This window comes from Chrysemys picta, chromosome 4, assembly GCF_011386835.1.
Source record: "Chrysemys picta bellii isolate R12L10 chromosome 4, ASM1138683v2, whole genome shotgun sequence".
Taxonomy (NCBI): Eukaryota; Metazoa; Chordata; order Testudines; family Emydidae; genus Chrysemys; species Chrysemys picta.
The window spans coordinates 32,905,522-32,926,532 of NC_088794.1; the positions used below are offsets into that span (position 1 = coordinate 32,905,522).

At 46.5% G+C, this 21,011-nt stretch overlaps 1 protein-coding gene and 1 pseudogene across 7 annotated transcripts in view; one reads left to right on the forward strand and one right to left on the reverse strand.

Moving 5' to 3' along the window:
• LRP5 (LDL receptor related protein 5) overlaps window positions 1-21,011 on the forward strand; it is a 266,220-nt gene that overhangs the window by 61,348 nt on the left and 183,861 nt on the right. For all 7 annotated transcript variants that reach the window (XR_006177230.2, XR_010600468.1, XM_024109654.3 and 4 more), the window contains exon 2: window positions 1,438-1,834. Coding sequence is in view for 5 of the 7 variants with exons in the window: in XM_024109654.3 (XP_023965422.1) it covers window positions 1,438-1,834 (397 nt within the window). In the remaining 2 variants the exon portion in view is untranslated. The remainder of the gene's footprint in view (window positions 1-1,437; window positions 1,835-21,011) is intronic.
• On the reverse strand, window positions 936-1,076 carry LOC112060248 (U2 spliceosomal RNA; annotated as a pseudogene).

The following is a 21,011-nucleotide window of genomic DNA, read 5'->3' on the forward strand; positions in this document are numbered from 1 at the left end:
AGTCTTGCAATATCCCTACAGAGGTAGGTATGGCAAAGGCACTTGCTGAAGGTCCCATGCAATCTGGTACAGCCAGCAGCAAAACCCAGATCTCCTGACTGTCAGTGCCCATGGCTTAGAATACAAGACCCTGCTTCTTTAGTGAAAGTTGGAAGGATACATTGAAGAGATTTCTCACGTCATCTAGTATAGTTAGGAGTGTACTTAAATTGTGGAGAAATCACACAATTTTCGTGAGTTGGTCATGGCATAAATAATAAATTTCATGGCTGTGTTACACATCTGCTAAATTTGCTATTTATTCTATGACCCACCCACAAAAGATGTGTGATTTCTCTGCAGAATTTTTCAAACTAGGGGCCTGGATCCAAAAGGGGGTTGCAAGCCTGTTAGGGGGTCATGGTATTGCCACCCTTACTTTTGCGCTGCTGCTGGCGGCCGTGCTGCCTGAAGTTGGATGGTGGGAAAGAGGTGGCTACAGCCCTACTGCCTAGCTCTGAAGGCAGTGCCACCACCAGCAGCCGCACAGAAGTAAGGGTGACAATACCATGCCACCCTTACTTCTGTGCAGCTGCTGGTGGCAGTGCTGCTTTGAGCAGCTGGAGACCAGATTTCATGATCCATGCTGTAATTTTCATGGCTGCGAATTTGGTAGGCCCCTAAGTAGAGTGGTTTCCAGCCATGTTCATGTAGCAGAGATTCAGTTTTTTGTGTCTGGTATCTTAAGCTCTGTGTTTTAGTGATGGCTCTTGTGCTAGGCCTTAATGTGGCACTGCTGCTCCGTGCAATTCAGTTGTGTGCCTTCTAAACCACCATGGACCTTGGTATGTTCCAAACCCCAGCCTCGTGACTGACAGAGGTTTAGAGCATCCAAAGTAATCCATGATGTGGTTTGGAGCATATTCAATTGAGTTGGAGGCTGTGAGCGCACAGCCAAAGGGTGTTTAAAGTAGTCATGTTGCCTGACTACTTTAGGAAACGCTAATTTTGTCCATAAATAAAAGACATATCAGATATTAAACTGATAAGAACAGGTACTACGCTTGATCTTAGCTCATAGAGAGCCGAGAAGCTCTCTTTAAATCCTCTGAACCAGGCCATGTTTGGACCTGGCTCAGCCCATGATGTATGATATGCGAGGAGCAGAAAGGCATAGATGTAATCTAGATTACAGTTATTTGGGAGGCCTCGTGATAGATGGAGTTGGACCCCTTTGTTTTTCCTTAATTGACCAATCTTGTGCTTTTCACTCTGGTATATTGAAATAGGTCATAGGTATTGTGGGTAGTGTATGTTTAGTCCTGGTGTGAAACTTCAGTCTTTCTTCTCTCAGCTTCCCACCATCCAAGGAAGAGATACACACACTCTGCTTTATACTTGCAACTTTAAAATTGCACGCATTGGTAACGTTAATATGATTTCCTTTCCCTTCCATAGCTTCTCCTCTTCTGCTTTTCGCCAATCGTCGGGATGTCAGACTGGTGGATGCTGGAGGAGTGAAGCCAGAGTCCACCATAGTGGTCAGCGGCTTAGAAGATGCCGCGGCGGTTGATTTTCAGTACTCACAAGGCATTGTTTACTGGACAGACGTGAGCGAAGAAGCCATCAAGCAAACGTACTTGAACCAAACTGGGAATATAGTGCAGAATGTCATTATTTCTGGTCTGGTTTCTCCGGATGGCCTGGCATGTGATTGGATTGGGAAAAAGCTGTATTGGACGGACTCAGAAACCAATAGGATAGAAGTTGCTAATCTCAATGGAACATCTAGAAAAGTCCTCTTCTGGCAAGACCTTGACCAGCCAAGGGCAATTGCCTTGGATCCAGCACATGGGTAAATATTAACGTGACTCTGCATGGCTGGAGTGTCACAGTTGCTTTGTGAGGGATTTTTGGCTCTGTAAAAAGAAATATAATCTCTTGTTTCTAATAAGCTCTTGTTTCAGATTCTACTTTCTCAAGGTATTTTATTGCTGAACATATGTTTAGACTTAAATACAATGTGGCAAGGAATGACAACCCAGATACAGAGCCAAAATTAAAATATATATAAAATAGCCGAGCTTAGGTGCCAATGAAAATACTCAATCAGTAAGAGTCTTACTTTTCCAATATGTCTTAATGTTGTAAATTTCTATGCCTGCAATTAACCTGTCTGGTAAGTTAACAGAACTCTTGTTTGGATCGTGATGTGTGTGGTTTTCTTTTTTAATACATGTAGACAGCAATGTATGCAAATCTCCTTTAGTCAAAACAGGAATTCTCACATGCTTTGCTTTGGTAAACAAAAGCCAATATGTTGAAATCGAGATTGTCATCTAATTATATAAGTGTTGGCAGGTGAATGAACCTGGTAGAGGCCTGAATGTCTAGATCAATTTAGATCAGGACCCCATCATGCTAGCACTGTATGGACATATAGAAAGGAGGGGGTCTCTGCCCCAAAGAGTTTATAATCTAAATAGGCAAAGAAGATGTGTGTGCGTCTGTCCGTCCGTCCACTGGATCAGACTGCCTTGGCGGGGCTTCCACCTGCAGCCATTCCTTGCATCCTGGTGCATTGCCAGTGTGGACAGAAAGAAATGTTGAAGCTGCATGATTGCAGCTTGTCCTGTCGGCTCTGTCCACACACAGTTCTTTGTGAGGGGTCACTTTATCCTTCTCTTCTAAATTAAGCAGCTCCTATATCCTTCCCCTCTTTAAGAAAGTCCAGCACCAACCAAAGCACACAATAAATTTAGGCTCTTTGTAAGAGTTGTTGAGGGGAAAAAATAGATAGGTGTGTAGAATTCAATATAAAAGTAATGGAATTTCACTGCATTTCAGTAACACAGAAATGACTGGCAGTGAGCTGGGAGAGAATCCGTCTCTGCAGAGCCTGTCTTTTCAATTGAGTGTCTGGGGTAAAAAAACAAAACAAAACAAAAACGCAAGCAAAAGAAAGACAGGAGCAAAGAGAACTTGGTATTGTGCTGTGGCCATTTACCATAATACAAGCTGGAGTTGCCAGGCTCCTTCAGTAGCAGTCCCACATGCCAGACTCTTTCGAGACCAAAACAGGAAGGAGGAACATTTATAATTAACATGCAAATTAAACTCTCCCTAAGAGTGGTTGCTTATGCCCCCGAAAGAAATCCTAAACTGCAATCATACCAAGTGATGCTCCAGCCACCACTGAGAGACTTTCAGAGGGGTAACCATGTTAGGCTGTATCAGCAAAAACAACAAGGAGTCCTTGGGGTACCTAAGAGACTAACAAATTTATTTGGGCATAAGCCCACGAAAGCTTATGCCCAAATACATTTGTTGGTCTCTAATGTGCCACAAGGACTCCTCATTGTTTCCACTGAGCAACTGCTATTCTCCAGATGACTGGTGGATGCCGGGCAGGCAACCACAGCCCTGTATGGTGGGGAAAAAGGAGTGAACTTGCTGGCCTTAGATGGTTTCTCCCAAAGGGACCTGTTCCTCTGGCCCTTGGTGCAAGGAGGAAACGAGAATTCAGCAGTGACACACAAGTTCACCAGTCTAATGGAAGTTTTTTAAAATAGTCATTAACCTGGAAACAGCAAAATAAAGCAGTGATGTACCTCCTCTGACACCGCCACTGAGATGTGCTGGTGCTCCCTGCTGTAAGGTCCTGTGTTTCAGGCTCTCAGGTGATTCAGGAGAGTGCCCCCTGTTGCTTCCTCTTGCCATGTTCCTGCAGCAGTTTGAGAGCAGCAGCACATGTGCACAGATCTTGAAAAAGGACAAAGATGCTGCGGGAAACAGTTTCAGTAGAGCCTGAATGGAATGTATGTTTTGCAAAAATGCTAGTGAAATCCTGCAAAATCTTGCCATTTTCAGAAAAGCACTTTTCATGGCGGAAAACCATTCCCTCTCCCTGCCCTCCTGCCTCCGAGCTGGTGGTATGTGCATCAGCAGTCTGGTAAAGCAGCAGTTGAAATGAGAGCTGTGCATAGTGGCCATGCTGTACTGGGTTACAAAACCCAAGCTGGGAAGTGAAGGCATGCTGAACTCACTGCACGCTGTTCAGGTGAACAGCTCCCCCATGAAATGGCTGACTGCCAGACAGCGCAGCTTGCTGGGTAGGTGGTCCCCTTTGCAACATTTGCTTGGAAAACATTGGAGGGGGAAAGCTAGACAAGATGAAATACAACTTAAACTGGCCTCGGGTGGGGCTAGGTGGAGCTGTAAGCTAATGCTCTAGCCTTTTACCTCTGGAGACTGGGATTCAAATCCTAAATAAAGATTATAGGTGCAAATGAGTTTGGCTGTCTGTAGTGATTTGTCACCAGCATGTCACCGCTTCACTGTGCTCAGAAGAGGCCTAGAATGACTCTCAGGCTTTGGCTACACTGGCGCTGTACAGTGCTGCAACTTGCTGTGCTCAGGGGTGTGAAAAAACACCCCCGAGCGCAGCGAGTACAGCGCTGTAAAGCGCTAGTGTAATCAGTGCCTGCAGCTCTGCACACTTGCTCGCAGCGCTGCAAGCTACTCCCCTCGGAGAGGTGGAGTACATACAGCGCTGCGAGAGCTCTCTGGCGGCGCGACTACACTCGTGCTTCACAGCGCTGCCGCGACAGCGCTGTGAAGTCCCGAGTGTAGCCAAGCCCTCAGGAGTATGGCAGGTCAGGGACAGTACTTGGGGGACTGGACTCAATGACTTTTCAAGGTCCTTTCCAGTTCTATGCGATAGATAGGTATAGATTGAGGTGCATAGGGGTGCTTGCATTCTGCCCACACTAGCAAGTGCTGTCACTCCCTTTTAGTTTCATGTTTCCCAAACCTACTTAGAAAATGGATCCCAGACTTAAAGATGGTCAGAAACCCAGCATCTGTGTGTGTATGGGAGGGGAAAAAACATGATACAGCTTTTAGGTATAATTGAAATGCAATTAATGCCTATATAGAGACAGCCTCCTGGAGAGAGACTACATTTTATTCATATAGTCAGTGTTCATACTCAAGCCTAGATCTTATGCTTTTCTACCATTAACTCCTATCTTAAGTATACCGAGTTGGTATGGACAGTGTTAGATCATGCCCTTGTGTGAGTTGTACCAAAGCAGAGGAGCAATGAATCTTAAATTATACTATGTTAAAGGACCTAAAGATAGAAACAAAAATGTGTATAAAACGGGGGGATACTAGTGATGCTATCCTCTGGGACAGTGGTTCCAAACCTTTCCAGATTAAGGCACCCCTTTCAGGAGTCTGATTTGTCTTGCGTACCCCCATGTTTCATTTAACTTAAAAACGACTTGCTTACAAAATCAGACATAAAAATACAAAAGGTGTCACAGCACACTATCACTGAAAAGTTGCTGACTCTCTCATTTTTACCATATACTTCTAAAATAAATCAATTGGAATATAAATATTGTACTTAATTTAAGTGTATAGTACATAGAGCAGGGTAAACAAGTCATTGTCTGTATGAAATTTTAGTTTGTACTGACTTCACTAGTGCTTTTTATGTAGCCTGTTGTAAAACTAGGCAAATATCTAGATGAATTTAATGTACCTCCGGGAAGACCTCTGTGTACCCGCAGGGGTACATATACTCCTGGTTGAGAACTACTGTTCTGGGAAACTGCCCAAACTAATTTTAGGGAGGTTGCTTGGTATGGCTAGTTACTTAAAAGAAAAAAAATAGATAGCAAGTGTTGCGTGTGTGTGCATGCGTACACATGCAAAGACTGGGAGATCATCATAGAGTACAGGAAATTAGAAGCAGTACAGACCACTTAAAAATGTAACAGGAAAAGGCAGTGAGACAAAATTAAAGAAAAGGCTCTTTAAGCTAAAGGCCCCACCAATGGGGATTTACTATCAGAGCTTATGAGAAAGCAAATTGTCAAAAACCGAAAAGGCTATGATAAGAAATCCTGGATCTGTTAAATCTGCCTCAGTGCATATCGCAATATGCAGATCCTACAGAACCAGATGGAGCAGTATTTTTTAAAAAGAAAAACTTCCATTTCAGTAGGAAGATGCAGTTAGCAGAGATGCAAATATCTTGAAGAGACTGAAAGGGCTGTAAACAGTTTAAAGCAGGAGTTCTCTCAGCCTTGGGATGCAAACAGGTTTCTGGGGAGTTGTGATCATCCTTCCTTTCTTACCCTAGCTTCTAGATCTTCTGGGTGTGAAGAGAACTTTGAGAGTAAAGCAGTGCAATGGTGCCCGAATCTGCAGACAGCCTGGAATAATGCTTCTAAGGGTATGTCTACACTATGAGAGTAGTTCGATTTTACTTAAAGCGAATTTGTGGAACCGATACTACAAAGTCGAACGTGTGTATCCACGCTAAGGACAGTAATTCGACTTTGTGAGCCCACACTAATGGGGCAAGTGTCGACATTGGAAGCGATGCACTGTGGGCAGCTATCCCACAGTTCCTGCAGTCCCCGCTGCCCATTGGAATTCTGGGTCGAGCCTCCAATGCCTGCTGGGGCCAAAAATGTGTCGAGGGTGGTTTTGGGTAACTGTCATCATTGAACTCTCACTCCCGCCCTCCCCTCCGTGAAAGCGCCGGCGGGCAATCAGTTTGCACACTTTTCTGGTGATTGACAGCGTGGACGCCACAGCACTGCGAGCATGGAGCCCGCTGCCATCATCGCTGCAGTTATGGCCGTTGTCAACACCTCGCACCTTATCATCCACCTGTTTCAGAGGCAGATGCTGAGAAATCGGGCGAGGAGGCTATGGCAGCGCGGTGAGGACATTAGGTCTGAGAGGGGCACAGACCTCTCACAAAGCACGGGACAACGCGCCGTGGACATCATGATGGCAATGGGTCATGTTGATGCTGTGGAATGGCGATTCTGGGCCCGGGAAACAAGCACGGACTGATGGGACCGCATAGTGCTGCAGGTCTGGGATGAATCACAGTGGCTGCGAAACTTTCGGATGCGTAAGTGAACTTTCCTGGAACTTTGTGAGTTGCTGTTCCCTGCCCTGAAGCGCAAGGACACCCGGATGCGAGCAGCCCTGACTGTCCAGAAGCGAGTGGCCATAGCCCTTTGGAAGCTTGTAACGCCAGACAGCTACCAGTCAGTCGCGAATCACTTTGGAGTGGGCAAATCTACCGTGGAGGTTGCTGTGAAGCAAGTAGCCAATGCAATCGTTGAGCTACTGCTCTCAAAGATAGTGACCCTGGGAAACGTGCAGGTGATCATAGATGGCTTCGCTGCGATGGGATTCCCAAACTGCGGTGGGGCTAAAGATGGAACTCACATCCCTATCCTGGGACCGGCCCACCAGGCCAGCCAGTACATTAACCGAAAGGGCTACTTCTCAATGGTGCTGCAAGCACTGGTGGACCATAGGGGACATTTTACCAACATCAATGTCGGCTGGCCGGGCAAGGTTCATGACGCTCGCGTTTTCAGGAACTCTGGTCTGTTTAGATGGTTGCAGGAAGGTATTTACTTCCCAGACCACAAAATAACTGTTAGGGATGTGGAGATGCCTATAGTGATCCTCGGGGACCCAGCCTACCCGCTAATGCCCTGGCTCATGAAGCCCTATACAGGCGCCCTGGACAGTGAAAAAGAACTCTTCAACTACCGGCTGAGCAAGTGCAGAATGGTGGTGGAGTGTGCTTTTGGACGTCTGAAGGGGAGATGGAGAAGCTTACTGACTCGTTCTGATCTCAGCTAAACCAATATCCCCATTGTTGCAGCTTGCTGTGTGCTCCACAATCTCTGTGAGACTAAGGGGGAGACGTTTATGGCGGGGTTGGAGGTTGAGGCAAATCGCCTGGCTGCTGATTATGCCCAGCCAGACACCCGGGCGATTAGAAGAGCCCAGCGGGACGCGCTGTGCATCCGGGAAGCTTTGAAAGCTAGGTTCTAGAGTGACCAGGGTAACCTGTGACTATTACGTTTTTTTTAAACAGAAGCTGAACCTGCCCCTGTTTCTTTACCCAGTTAATGTTGACTATCCACTCCAGTTACCAACCCCCTTCCAACACACCTTTAAAAATAAAATAAATGAAACTTTGTTCATTAACAGCGTTTTCTTTATTAAGGATTTCGTGGTAAAGTGTTGAAACTGGGACGCAGACTGTGGTGGGGAGCGGGTGTAGTGATGGAAAGGACGCTTCTAAACTCGAGGAATGACAGGCTCCTGCTCCTAGAGTGGTCCGCAGTGGTGGACTGGTTGTTTCAACGGAGCCTGCCACCCCTCCTTTTTGGGACTCTGTGTGGGGGGGCTACGTGACTTTGTGGTGTGGGAGGGCGGTTACAGATCCCCTGCTGCGGGGCTCTGTCATCCAGGCTAAGGACCGCTGCATAAGATCTGTAACCGCCCTCCCCTGCCACAAACTCACATAGCCCCCCCACACAGAACAGGAAAACCACCTCCCAGACTGACCAGGGTGCCTAGTGACTGCAATGTATGTGTGACCTTCTGCTGAACCTGCCCCCGTGTCTGTACCCTGGAAAAGGTGACTGTCTTCTCCAATTAACAACCCCCTTCCCCCCTTCAAACACACTCTCCTTTAAAAGAACATGATGGAAACAGTAATTAACAGAAATGTATTTTTTATTAACAACTACACAGTTAGGAGATGAAACTGGGACGGGGGCTTGGGTGAGGTGTTTTTGGAGTGAAGGAAAGGACTTATCAAATCTTGGGAATGAGCCTTCTGTTACTTGAGCAGTCTGCAGGGGTGGAGTGACTGTTTTCACGGCCCCTGCCGCCCCTCCTTCTTGGGACTTTGGGTGAGGGGGGGATGGGACTTTGTGGCGGGGGAGGGCGGTTAGAGAGAGACTGCAGCGGGGCTCTGTCCTCCTGCCTCCAGTCCTGCAGAACATCTACAAGGCGCCGGAGCGTGTCCGTTTGCTCCCTCATTAGACCAAGCATGAGTCGCCTGCTGGTCTTCCTGCCGCCACCTGGCCTCCCGTTCGCTGTGTGATCGCTGGTATTGCGACATGTTCTCCCTCCACTGGGTCTGCTGTGCCGTCTCAGCTCGGGAGCAGCCCATAAGTTCTGAGATCATCTTGTCCCATGTCCTTCTCTTTCGGCGCCTGATCTGCGCCAGCCTCTGGGAGGGGGATGCCAGGGTAGCTTGGGAAACACTCGCAGCTGTGGGATGGGAAAAAGGGAGTGAATTCCTCAGAAAGATACAGTTTTGCGAACAATGAATATAGTCTTTCTCTGTGAACAAGACCATGCACAGCACCTATCACACGTGCACTCAGTACAAGGTTGAATTTTCGGCCTTCCCATTGAGTGCCTGGGGTCTTGCTGTACAGATCACACAAGCAGGGCTGGACAGCGGAATTCGGCTAGCAGGCGGACATGGCAAGCCGTAGACTTTTGGCTGCTTGAAGCTTAATTTATAGCAGTGCCCTCCTTTCACGTTCCAAGCAATGCTCCTAGCGTTGGCCAGTTCCTACTGCCGACAATCCGGCCAGCATGAACTCTGTCTCTGTTCCAACCCCCTCACGGCTGTCCCCGGGAAAGATCCCTGCATGCTGCCCCGTCACGCCTCCACCGCGTGGCTGTAAACGGCCGGTTACAGTTATGTAAAGAAACAGGCAATCAGTCCCAATACTAACATTCCCCTAATTCAAAGCAGGTCACCGTGAGTGATATCACTCTGATGAGGATTTCGGAGACAGAGAAAGACCGCATGCTGCGTGAATGCCAGCAAGCACCAGGGCCGTATGCCGCCATGCTTTGTGAGGCAATGATCCCGGGGTACTTGCTGCTAGCCTGGCGCGGAAAAGTTTCCTACCATGGAGGACGCAATAAGTCCGCTCTCCCCAGGAACCTGATGCAAAGGCTTTCAAAATACCTCCAGGAGACCTTCGTGGAGATATCCCAGGAGGATTTCTGCTCTATCCCCGGACATATTGACAGAATTTTCCAGTAGCTGCACTGGCAAGGACTAAAAAGTAAGGCGCCTAGGGCAAACTAATCATGAAAAACCCATTGTTAAGATACCATTCCTATTTTGTTCAAAATAAATGTTTAAAACACTTACCTACTGATGTTTCCCTGATTCACGGTCCAGGTTACCGCCTTGGGAGGGTTGGTAGGGGATCTCCGTGAGGGTGATGAAGAGATCCTGGCTGTCGGGGAAATCAGCGTTGAAAGCGCTGTCGACTGCCTCGTCCTCCTCATCTCCTTCCTCATCTTCCCCTCCGCGAACATCTTCGGGGAAGCGGCCGTCGACAATACCCCATCGTCAGAGTCCACGGACAGTGGTGGGGTAGTGGTGGCGGCCGCACCTAGAATGGAATGCAGTGCCTCGTAGAAATGGCATGTCTGGGGCTGGGATCCGGAGCGTCCGTTTGACTCTTTGGTCTTCTGGTACCCTTGTCTCAGCTCCTAGATTTTCATGCGGCACTGCGTTGCATCCCGGCTGTATCCTCTCTCCGTCATGGCTTTTGAGATCTTCTCGTAGATCTTCGCATTCCGTTTTTTCGATCACAGCTCCGAAAGCACGGACTCATCACTCCACACAGCGATCAGATCCAAGACTTCCCGATCAGTCCATGCTGGGGCCCTCTTTCTATTCTGCAATTGCATGGTCACCTCTGCTGGAGAGCTCTGCATTGTTGTCAGTGCTGCTGAGCTCGCCACGATGTCCAAACAGGAAATGAGATTCAAACTGGCCAGACAGAAAAAGGAATTCAAATTTTCCCGGGGCTTTTCCTGTGTGGCTGGTCAGAGCATCCGAGCTCGGACTGCTGTCCAGAGCGTAAACAGAGTGGTGCATTGTGGGATAGCTCCCGGAGCTATTAGCGTTGAATTCCGTCCACACTAACCCTAATTCGACATGTCTATGTCGAATTTAGCGCTACTCCCCTTGTCGGGGAGAAGTACAGAAATCGATTTAAAGAGACCTCTGTGTCGAACTAAATAGCTTCGTTGTGTGGACGGGTGCAGGGTTAATTCGATTTAATGCTGCTAAATTTGACATAACCTCCTAGTGTAGACCAGGCCTAAGATGGATTCAAACTTGGGGCATTGTGACCTCCTAACAGCCATCAGTGTCACAGCCAGTGTCACTATATTCCTTCTGTATTTCCAAATGGAAAGTGGGACCTGATATGGCAAATGACTAAAGGGAAAACCAAGTAGCTTGGTGATCAGAAGTGTGCAAGTTGCTATTTAACAATGTTCATCGGTCTATTTTCAATAAATGTGGGAGTACCATAATTTTGGGTATATTAAAGAGCCCGGGATGAGATCTAATATATGTAACTAGTCTGTGCTAGTGACACAGGTGCATATGTGCTTGCACCCTGGTATGGAATTTTGAATAACTGAATGCTCTGGAAGGTTCTAGCACATACATAAATAATGTTTACCCAAGGTCTGGCAACCTAGCCTCCCAGGTACTAGAAAACATATTTCTCTTGGGCAGCCAATGTTGTTTTCACATTCCCTAGTTGCCTGTTGTTCATAGACTATACCAGTGGTTCTCAACAGGGATCCGGGGCCCACTGGGGGGGGGGGGGGCGTGAACAGGTTTCTGGGAGGCCTCTAAGCAGGGCCAGCGTTACAGTCGCTGAGGCCCAGGGCAGAAAGCTGAAGCCCTATTGCAGGAGGCTGAAATCCAGGGCCCTGAGCCCCACCACCTGGGGCTGACACTGAAGTCTGAGCAATGTACCTTTGCAGGGGCCCCTGTGGTATGGGGCCCCAGGCAAGTGCCCTGCTTGCTACCCCCTAACACCTGCCCTGGATTTTATATTCAGAAAACTAGCTATTGTGGCACAGGTGGGCCGTGGAGTTTTTATAGCATGTTGGGGGGGCAGCTCAGATAGAAGAAGATTGAGAACTCCTGGACTATACCACCATCCTGTTGTAAACAGGGAATAAGTCTCCAAAAAATGGTCACTGCTTTGAGCTAGAAACACAGAGAGCTTTGGGCTGAAGCTGAAAAAAAAATAGTGTGTGATATCAGCATCAATTTGAATTATAGCCTGTGAGATAATGGAGATGTGTCTTACTCTTTTGATCCTTCTACCCTTTTCCTAATTCTAGAAGTGATGATCAGGGAGTGTTTCTAAATTCCTTTCTCTCTGGAAATTGTGTTTTACGGCCAACACCTAGAGACTGTCGGACCATATGTGTGTCTGCATGTAAAGATTAAAATAAATCCTTCAAAGAACTAGTGAAAGTCATTAAACTCTTGTAATCAGTACAGGATTTTCTGATGCACTGAGACAGTATATTAATAATATACAGCTGCTTAATATGTACTATAGCGTTCTTTCCCATGCACTTCAAAGCCTGCTTGTTGGATCCCATTTGTGCATACATGGTTTCTAAGGAGACTGACGAGATGGTAAGCAGATTGTTTTACTTTCTTTAAAATTGGGCACGAGCTGTAAGAGGGCAGATTGAGTGCAGTGGATTAGTGAGTGCACTCGTATTTTGTTTCTGAACATCCAAATTCAAATCCCAGCTTAGGCTATAAGTGAAGCTGAGTTGTCTTTAATGGAAGATGTATGGCTAAATTCTCTGCACTGCTTTGAATAAAATCTCAACCGTCATATGCAGTTATATTCTTATTAGGTGTACAGCAGGTGGGGATTCAGGGTCAGAAGCTTCACAAAGGACTCTCACTCTGATTTCCTGGTTTTCATATATTTTTGTTTCTTTAGAATTACAATGTACTAATACAACTTCAAATTAATGGGCGAGGATTTAAAGTTTTCCCTCTATTGTAACAAAAGGAAGCTCTCAGATCAAAACATGTTTAAAAAAAAAAAAAAAAAGGAATTCACATTCACATCCTAAAGTAATGCGATGACCCTGCATAGACTGGGTTGTTGGCAAGGGGGACTGAACCTATGACCTCCGGATCTAAAACATAAACCTTTGCTACCTGCACTAATCCACCAGTTTGAAGGCTGTAATGGACTCATAAATCTTGATATGTGGAATGGCCATTGGAGGAGGACAAAGTGCCACTTGTGTTAGTGTGGGTTGCACAGGTATTTCCTTCTCAAAGGGAAAGGTTCATAGGATCTGAGCTTGACCTGCAAAAATGCTTGTAATCTAAATGGAAAGGACCAAGCATATCTCATTTTAAAACACAAACTTACCCCATCTCTCCAGCGTAGTGCAGCTAAAAGCCAACAAACCCAGCCTGTAGCTGTTTTGGTGTGGCTCTCCACTACATTTGCCACAGAATTTAAACACATTGTCCAGAGCTGTATTGGTGATCGATGCTAATATACTAAGGTCGTAATCCAGCAAAGCACTTAAGTATGTGCTTAATTTTAAGCATGTGGGTAGAAGTCAGTGGTACTACTCATATGTTTAAAGTTAAGCACATGTTTAGATGCTGTGCAGGTTGAGGCCTAAAATATATCCGCATGGTAAGGTAAACTAATTCATTATCTCTTCAAAATGCTCCTTAAAACTCTCCTTTGCTGTGAGGCCTACAAAAAGACTTGACAGTAGTTAGGTTGCGGGTGCATTAAAGCCACTGCTTATCAGGCTGACGAATATTGTCTCCTTGTTTCCTTGTACTCCCCCATGTGTCTGTATCCATCTCTTCTCTTATACTTTAGATAGTGAGCTGCTTGGGGCAGGGAATATCTTTTTGTCTGTGTTTGTACAGCACCTAGCATGGTGGGGTCCTGGTCCATGATGGGATTCTCAGCCCAATAATAATCAAAGTAAAGTGCTACATACAATGAAGCTTGTTTTGACAACCTGTTGTGAAGCTAACTTTAGTTCCAGTCAAACCATTGGGGGCAAAAACAAAGAAAATCAATAGAAATTCCAGACCTGTAAATATTGCAAATGTGGGATAGAAAAAACATTAAAAACTGTAGCAGAAAAGTTTTCCTTTGAGCAATGCATGCCATTACTGATGGCAAGTTAAATTACAGTTAAAATGAAGGAGATGTACCTTTTGAATGAAACTATTTTGATTACAGTGCTTCCTGGAAAGGCAAAGATTAGCTTATTCAGTACATAAATCTCATTAATAAACTTGGAGTATAAATCTATTTTGAAACTGTTCGCTAAATGGTTGGTACAGGGTAATTGGGATGAATGTATGAAAAGCAGAGTTGTTTGTGACTAATGTAAGAAAAGTAGTCAACCATAAAATTGGTTACAAGTCTTATATCCAGCCTTCTGATATGGCTATAATCTCTCAATGCTAAAAAGATTTTGATATAAAGTATGGCCGTATAGCTGCAGACAGCAGCATACTTGAAGAACTTGTGGTGTTTTGTTTGTTTTGGTGAGGAAGGAACTTACTCACTCTGACTTCAGTTAGATGCCCTTGATATGCTGACAACCAATCTCTGTAAATATCAAATTAGTTTTTCTCTTTATTTTCTTTTCCCCACTCTCTTCTCTCAGGCGTGATCAGGTGACAATTTCAAACACACCCACCACTAAACATAACTCATGGTTCTGAAGCAGGATAGAAAAACTGCATTTCAACGAGGTTGAATGGAAATTGCATGGAGAGGGGAGAAAATGCAAGATAGTAGTCCCCTCCCCATAGAAACACTATCTGCTAGGGGATACCAATGTTACAAGCTGTCACTGGGTCATTACCCTAATAACTGAATACTGTCCTAATTATTGAGAGCTTTGATTGCCTTTAAAAATTAACCCTCTCATGGTTTTTAAACTGCAACATGTAGCGCTATTTGTTTTGACTCTGCACTGCATTCTTTTTTAAATAGGAGTGGCAAAGAGGTTGTTCTGATGCATGAAAAGTGGCTTTGGGTACCTGCTGCCCATTCTCTGCTTATGATACAATGGTAAGGAGGTAGTTGGCGTTCTGCACTGGGTCCTGCCATCAGCTTCTACTACAGAAGATGCCAAAGAGGCAGGAGAAGCCAGTATTCTTAAAGGCACAGTTCTGAATTCTCATTAGGTATTGTGCATAATTGGAACAATTAGAATAGGGTGGGGTTGACTAGCTACAAACTTTTATTGGTTTAGTTAAACAGTGTGAACACTTAGTTCAGTTTGAGTGACTTACAGTAACTCCCCACTTAACGTTGTAGTTATGTTCCTGAAAAATGCTACCTTAAGTGAAACAATGTTAAGCGAATCCAATTTCCCCATAAGAATTAATGTAAATAGGGGGGTTAAGTTCCAGGTGAAAAATTTTCACCAGACAAGACTATATTTTATTTATATATACACAGTAAAGGTTTTAAACAAACAATTTAATACTGAACACAGCAATGATGATTGTGAAGCTTGGTTGAGGTGGTGAAGTCAGAGGGTGGAAGAGGGTGGGGTATTTCCCAGGGAATGCCTTACTGCTAAATGATGAACTAGCACTCCGCTGGGCCCTCAAGGGTTAACACGTTGTTAATGTAGCCTCACACTCTACAAGGCAGCAGGAATGGAGGGAGGGGAGACAGCTTCAGAAAGATCTCACAAAACTAAGTGATTGGGCAACAAAATGGTAAATGAAATTTAATGTGGATAAATGTAAAGTAATGCACATTGGAAAAAATAACCCCAACTATACATACAATATGATGGGGGATAATTTAGCTACAACTAATCAGGAAAGAGATCTTGGAGTTATCATGGATAGTTCTCTGAAGACGTCCATGCTGTGTGCAGCGGCAGTCAAAAAAGCAAACAGGATGTTAGGAATCGTTAAAAAAGGGATAGAGAATAAGGGTATGTCTACACTACGGGATTACTCCGAATTTACAGAATTTGATTTTGGGCAATCGATTGTATAAAGTCGAGTGCATGCGGCCACACTAAGCACATTAATTCGGCAGTGTGAGTCCATGTACTGAGGCTAGCGTCGACTTCCGGAGCGTTGCACTGTGGGTAGCTATCCCATAGTTCCCGCAGTCTCCCCCGCCCATTGGAATTCTGGGTTGAGATCCCAATGCCTGATGGGGCAAAAAACATTGTTGCTGGTGGTTCTGGGTACAGCCTCACCCCTCCCTCCGTGAAAGCAACGGCAGACAACCGTTTTGCGCCTTTTTTCCTGGGTAAACTGTGCAGACACCATACCATAGCATGGAGCCCGCTCAAGACAGCAGTCATGAACATTGTAAACACCTCGCGCATTATCGTGCAGTTTATGCTGAACCAGGACCTGAAAAACCAGGCGAGGAGGAGGCTGCGACTGCAGCATGGCGACGGGAGTGATGAGTACATGGACACGGACACAGAATTCTCTCAAATCGCGGGCCCTGGCGCTTTGGAGATCATGCTGTTAATGGGGCAGGTTCTAGCTGTGGAACGCCGATTTTGGGCCCGGGAAACAAGCACAGACTGGTGGGACCGCATAGTGTTGCAGGTGTGGGATGATTCCCAGTGGCTGCGAAACTTTCGCATGCGTAAAGGGCACTTTCATGGAACTTTGTGACTTGCTTTCCCCTGCCCAGAATACCAAGATGAGAGCAGCCCTCAGTTGAGAAGCGAGTGGCAATAGCTCTGTGGAAGCTTGCAACGCCAGACAGCTACCGGTCAGTCGGGAATCAATTTGGAGTGGGCAAATCTACTGTGGGGGCTCCTGTGATGCAAGTAGCTAAAGCAATCACTCAGGTGCTGCTACCAAAGGTAGTGACTCTGGGAAACGTGCAGGTCATAGTAGATGGCTTTGCTGCAGTGGGATTCCCTAACTGTGGTGGGGCGAGAGATGGAACGCATATCCCTATCTTGGCACTGGAGCACCAGGGCAGCCAGTACATAAACTGCAAGGGGTACTTTCCAATGGTGCTGCAAGCACTGGTGGATCACAAGGGACATTTCACCAACATCAATGTGGGGTGGCCGGGAAGGGTTCATGATGCTCGAGTCTTCAGGAACACTACTCTGTTTAAATGGCTGCAGCAAGGGATTTACTTCCCAGACCAGAAAATAACCGTTGGGGATGTTTAAATGCTTATGTTATCCTTGGGGACCCAACCTACCCCTTAATGCCATGGCTCATGAAGCCATACACAGGCAGCCTGGACAGTAGTCAGGAGCTGTTCAACTACAGGCTGAGCAAGTGCAGAATGGTGGTAGAATGTGCATTTGGCCGTTTAAAAGGTCGCTGGTGCACGTTACTGACTCACTCAGACTTCAGCCAAACCAATATTCCCATTGTTATTGCTGCTTGCTGTGTGCTCCACAATCTCTGTGAGAGTAAGGGGGAGACCTTTATGGCGGGGTGGGAGGCTGAGGCAAATCGCCTGGCCACTGATTACGCGCAGCCAGACACCAGGGCAATTAGAAGAGCACACCAGGAAGTGCTGCGCATCAGAGAAGCTTTGAAAACCAGTTTCATGACTGGCCAGGCTACGGTGTGAAAGTTCTGTTTGTTTCTCCTTGATGAAAACCTGCCCTTGATTGACTCGTTCTCTGTAAGCAACCCACCCTCCCCCTTCGATCACAGCTTGCTTGCAAAGGAAATAAAGTCACTATCATTTAAAAATCATGTATTCTTTATTAATTGGTTATAAAAAGAGGATGAGAACTGAGAAGGTAGCCTGGGTGGGGTTTGGGAGGAGGATAGGAGGGAAGGAAAAGGCCACTAAAAAAGTTCAGTATAATGACAGCCTTTTGGTTGGTCTGTCCACTGGGGAGCCTCCTCCCCCCTCTCCTCCCTGCGTTCTTACACGTCTGGGTGAGAAGGCTATAGAACACGGTGAGGGGGGAGGGCAGTTATACAAGGGCTGCAGCGGTACTCTGTGATCCTGCTGCCGTTCCTGAAGCTCCACCAGATGCCGGAGCATGTCTGTTTGCTCATGCAGCAGCAGCAGTTTTGCATCCCGCCACCTCTCATCTCGGCATCTTTCCTCTCCTCACGTTGGTCCCTCCTGTCCTCACGTTCACTGGCATCTTTCCTGTACTTGGATACCGCGTCCTTCCACTCATTCTGATGAGCTCTTTCATTGCGGGTCGATTCCATGATTTCAGAAAACATTTCGTCTCGCGTCCTTTTTTTCCTCCGCCTTATCTGAGATAGCCTTCGGGACGGAGGAGGGATGCTTGAAAAATTTGCAGCTGCGGGAGGGAGGGAAAAAAGGGAGAGAACTATTTAAAAAGATACATTTTACAGAACAATGCTTATACTCTTTCACGGTGAACAACACTATTCACATTACACAGCACATGTGATTTCAGTACAAGGTCGCATTTTGCATCTTAATATTGAGTGCCTGCGGCTTTGGTGTTAGAGATCACAGAAGCAGGTCCGGGCAACAGAATTCGGCTTGCATGCGGCTATGGTAAGCCATTCTCTTTTGGCTTCTGCAGCCTTCAGAAAAGCAGCACCCTCCTTTCCTACATACCAAGCAAAGCCCGTTGAGTGCTACAGTTTTCCTGTTAACGTGCAGCAGCAGAAACCAAACTAACTCCCCCTCCCTTCCAATTCTCTGGGATGATCGCTTTATCCCTCCCCCCACTGCGTGGCTGGTATCAGGGAAGATCCTTGCAGAAGCCAAACTAACCCCACCACCCCCATCCAATTCTCTGGGATGATCGCTTTACCCCTCCCCCCACCGCGTGGCTGGTATCAGGGAAGATCCCTGCTAGCCAAACGTGAAAAGCTCAGCGCTAATACCCCTCCCCCCACTGCTTGGCTAACTGGAGAGAAGAATTTCTTTTCAGCCACAGGCAAACAGCCCAGTAGGAATGGCCACCTTTGTCCCCTTAATTAAATTCCCGTATTTCAACCAGGTTACCATGAACGATATCACTTTCCTGAGGATAATACAGCGAGATAAAGAACGGATGTTGCTTGAATGCCAGCAAACACCAGAACCATACGCTGCCAGGCTTTGTCCTGCAATTCAATGATACCAGATTACTTGCTATTAGCATGGCGTGGTAAAGTGACCTACCATGGAGGAAGGAATAAGGCTGCACTGCCCAGAAACCTTCTGCAAAGGCTTTTGGAGTACCTCCAGGAGAGCTTCATGGAGATGTCCTTGGAGGATTTCCGCTCCATCCCCAGACACATTAACAGACTTTTCCTGTAGCTGTACTGGCCATGAATGCATCCCAAGCCTTCAGGGCAAATTAATCATTTAAAAAAGCTTGCTTTTAAACCACGTTTTATATTTACAAAGGTATACTCACCAGAGGTCCCTTCCATGGCTTCATGGTCTGAGATAATGCCCTGGGAGGGTTGGGAGGATACTTCAGTCAGGCTGAGAAAAAGATCCTGGCTGTTGGGGAGAACGGAGTGCTGTGTGCTCTCCGCAAGCTCCTCCTCCTCCTCCTCCTCATCTTCCCTGTCCGCAGACTCCTCAGGCGTGGCTGAGATTACCCCTTCCTCCGAATCCACGGTCAGGGGTGGGGTAGTGGTGGTGGCCCCCCCTAGAATTGCATGCAGCTCAATGTAGAAGCGGCATGTCTGTGGCTCTGCCCTGGACCTTCCGTTTGCTTCTTTGGTTTTCTGGTAGGCTTGTCTGAGCTCCTTAACTTTCACACGGCACTGTAGTGAGTCCCTATTGTGGCCTCTCTCCATCATGCCCTTGGAGATTTTTTCAAATGTTTTGGCATTTCGTCTTTTGGAACGTAGTTCTGCTAGCACTGAATCCTCTCCCCATATAGCGATCAGATCCACTACCTCCCGTACAGTCCATGCTGGTGCTCGTTTTCGATTCTCGGACTTCATGGTTACCTGTGCTGTTGAGCTCTGCGTGGTCACCTGTGCTCTTCCACGCTGGGCAAACAGGCAATGAAATTCAAAAGTTCGCGGGGCTTTTCCTGTCTACCTGGCCAGTGCATCCGAGCGGTCACAATGGTGCACTGTGGGATAGCTCCCGGAGGCCAATACCGTTGAATTGCAGCCACGCTAACCCTAATTCAAAATGGCAATATCAATTTCGGCGCTACTCCCCTCATCGGGAAGAGTACAGAAATCAATTTTAAGAGCCCTTTATGTCGAAGTAAATGGCTTTTTTGTGTGGACGGGTACAGGGTCAATTCGATTTAACACTGCTAAATTCGAGCTAAACTCATAGTGTAGAACAGGCCTTAGACAGAGAATATCTTATTGCCCTTATATAAATCCATGGTACGCCTACATCTTGAATACTGCGTACAAATGTGGTCTTCTCATCTCAAAAAAGAAATACTGGCATTAGAAAAGGTTCAGAGAAGGGCAACTAAAATGATTAGGGGTTTGGAAGGGGTCCCATATGAGGAGAGATTAAAGAGGCTAGGACTTTTTAGCTTGGAAAAGAGGAGACTAACGGGGGGGATATGATAGAGGTATATAAAACCATGAGTGGTGTGGAGAAAGTGAATAAGGAAAAGTTAATTTCTTGTACTAGGGGCCACCAAATTAAATTAATGGGAAGTAGGTTTAAAACAAATAAAAGGAAGTTCTTCACATGGCGCACAGTCAACCTGTGGAACTCCTTGCCCTGAGGAGGTTGTGAAGGCTAGGACTAAAACGGTTTAAAAGGGAACTAGATAAATTCATGGAGGTTAAGTCCATTAAGTTAATCCTGGCTATTAGCCAGGATGGGTAAGGAATGGTGTCCCTAGCCTCTGTTTGTCAGAGGATGGGGATGGATGGCAGGAGGGAGATCACTTGATCATTACCTGTTAGGTTCACTCCCTCTGAGGCACCTGGGATTGGCCACTGTTGGTAGACAAGATACTGGGTTGGATGGACTTTTGGTCTGACCCAGTACGGCCGTTCTTATGTTCTTAGCATGGCAGAGACACACAGACAGACACTGTGTGTGTGTGTGTGTGTGTGTGTGTGTGTGTGTGTGTGTGTGTGAGAGAGAGAGAGACGCGCATTGCCCCTTTAAGTGGGCTGACCCCACTCTAAGTACATTGCCTTTTTTAGTAGATCAGCAAGTTGAGACAGCAGCTGCTGCCAGCAAGCTCCCTCGGTCCTGAGCCCTGTCATGTCCGTCGTTGTCCCCATCCCCTCACCCCCCCGCTATGTGGAAATGGGGTAAAGGAGCAGGGGGGAATGGGGACACCCTGACTCATAGACTTTAAGGTCAGAAGGGACCATTATGATCATCTGGTCTGACCCCCTGCATGCTGCAGGCCACAAAACCGTCCCCACC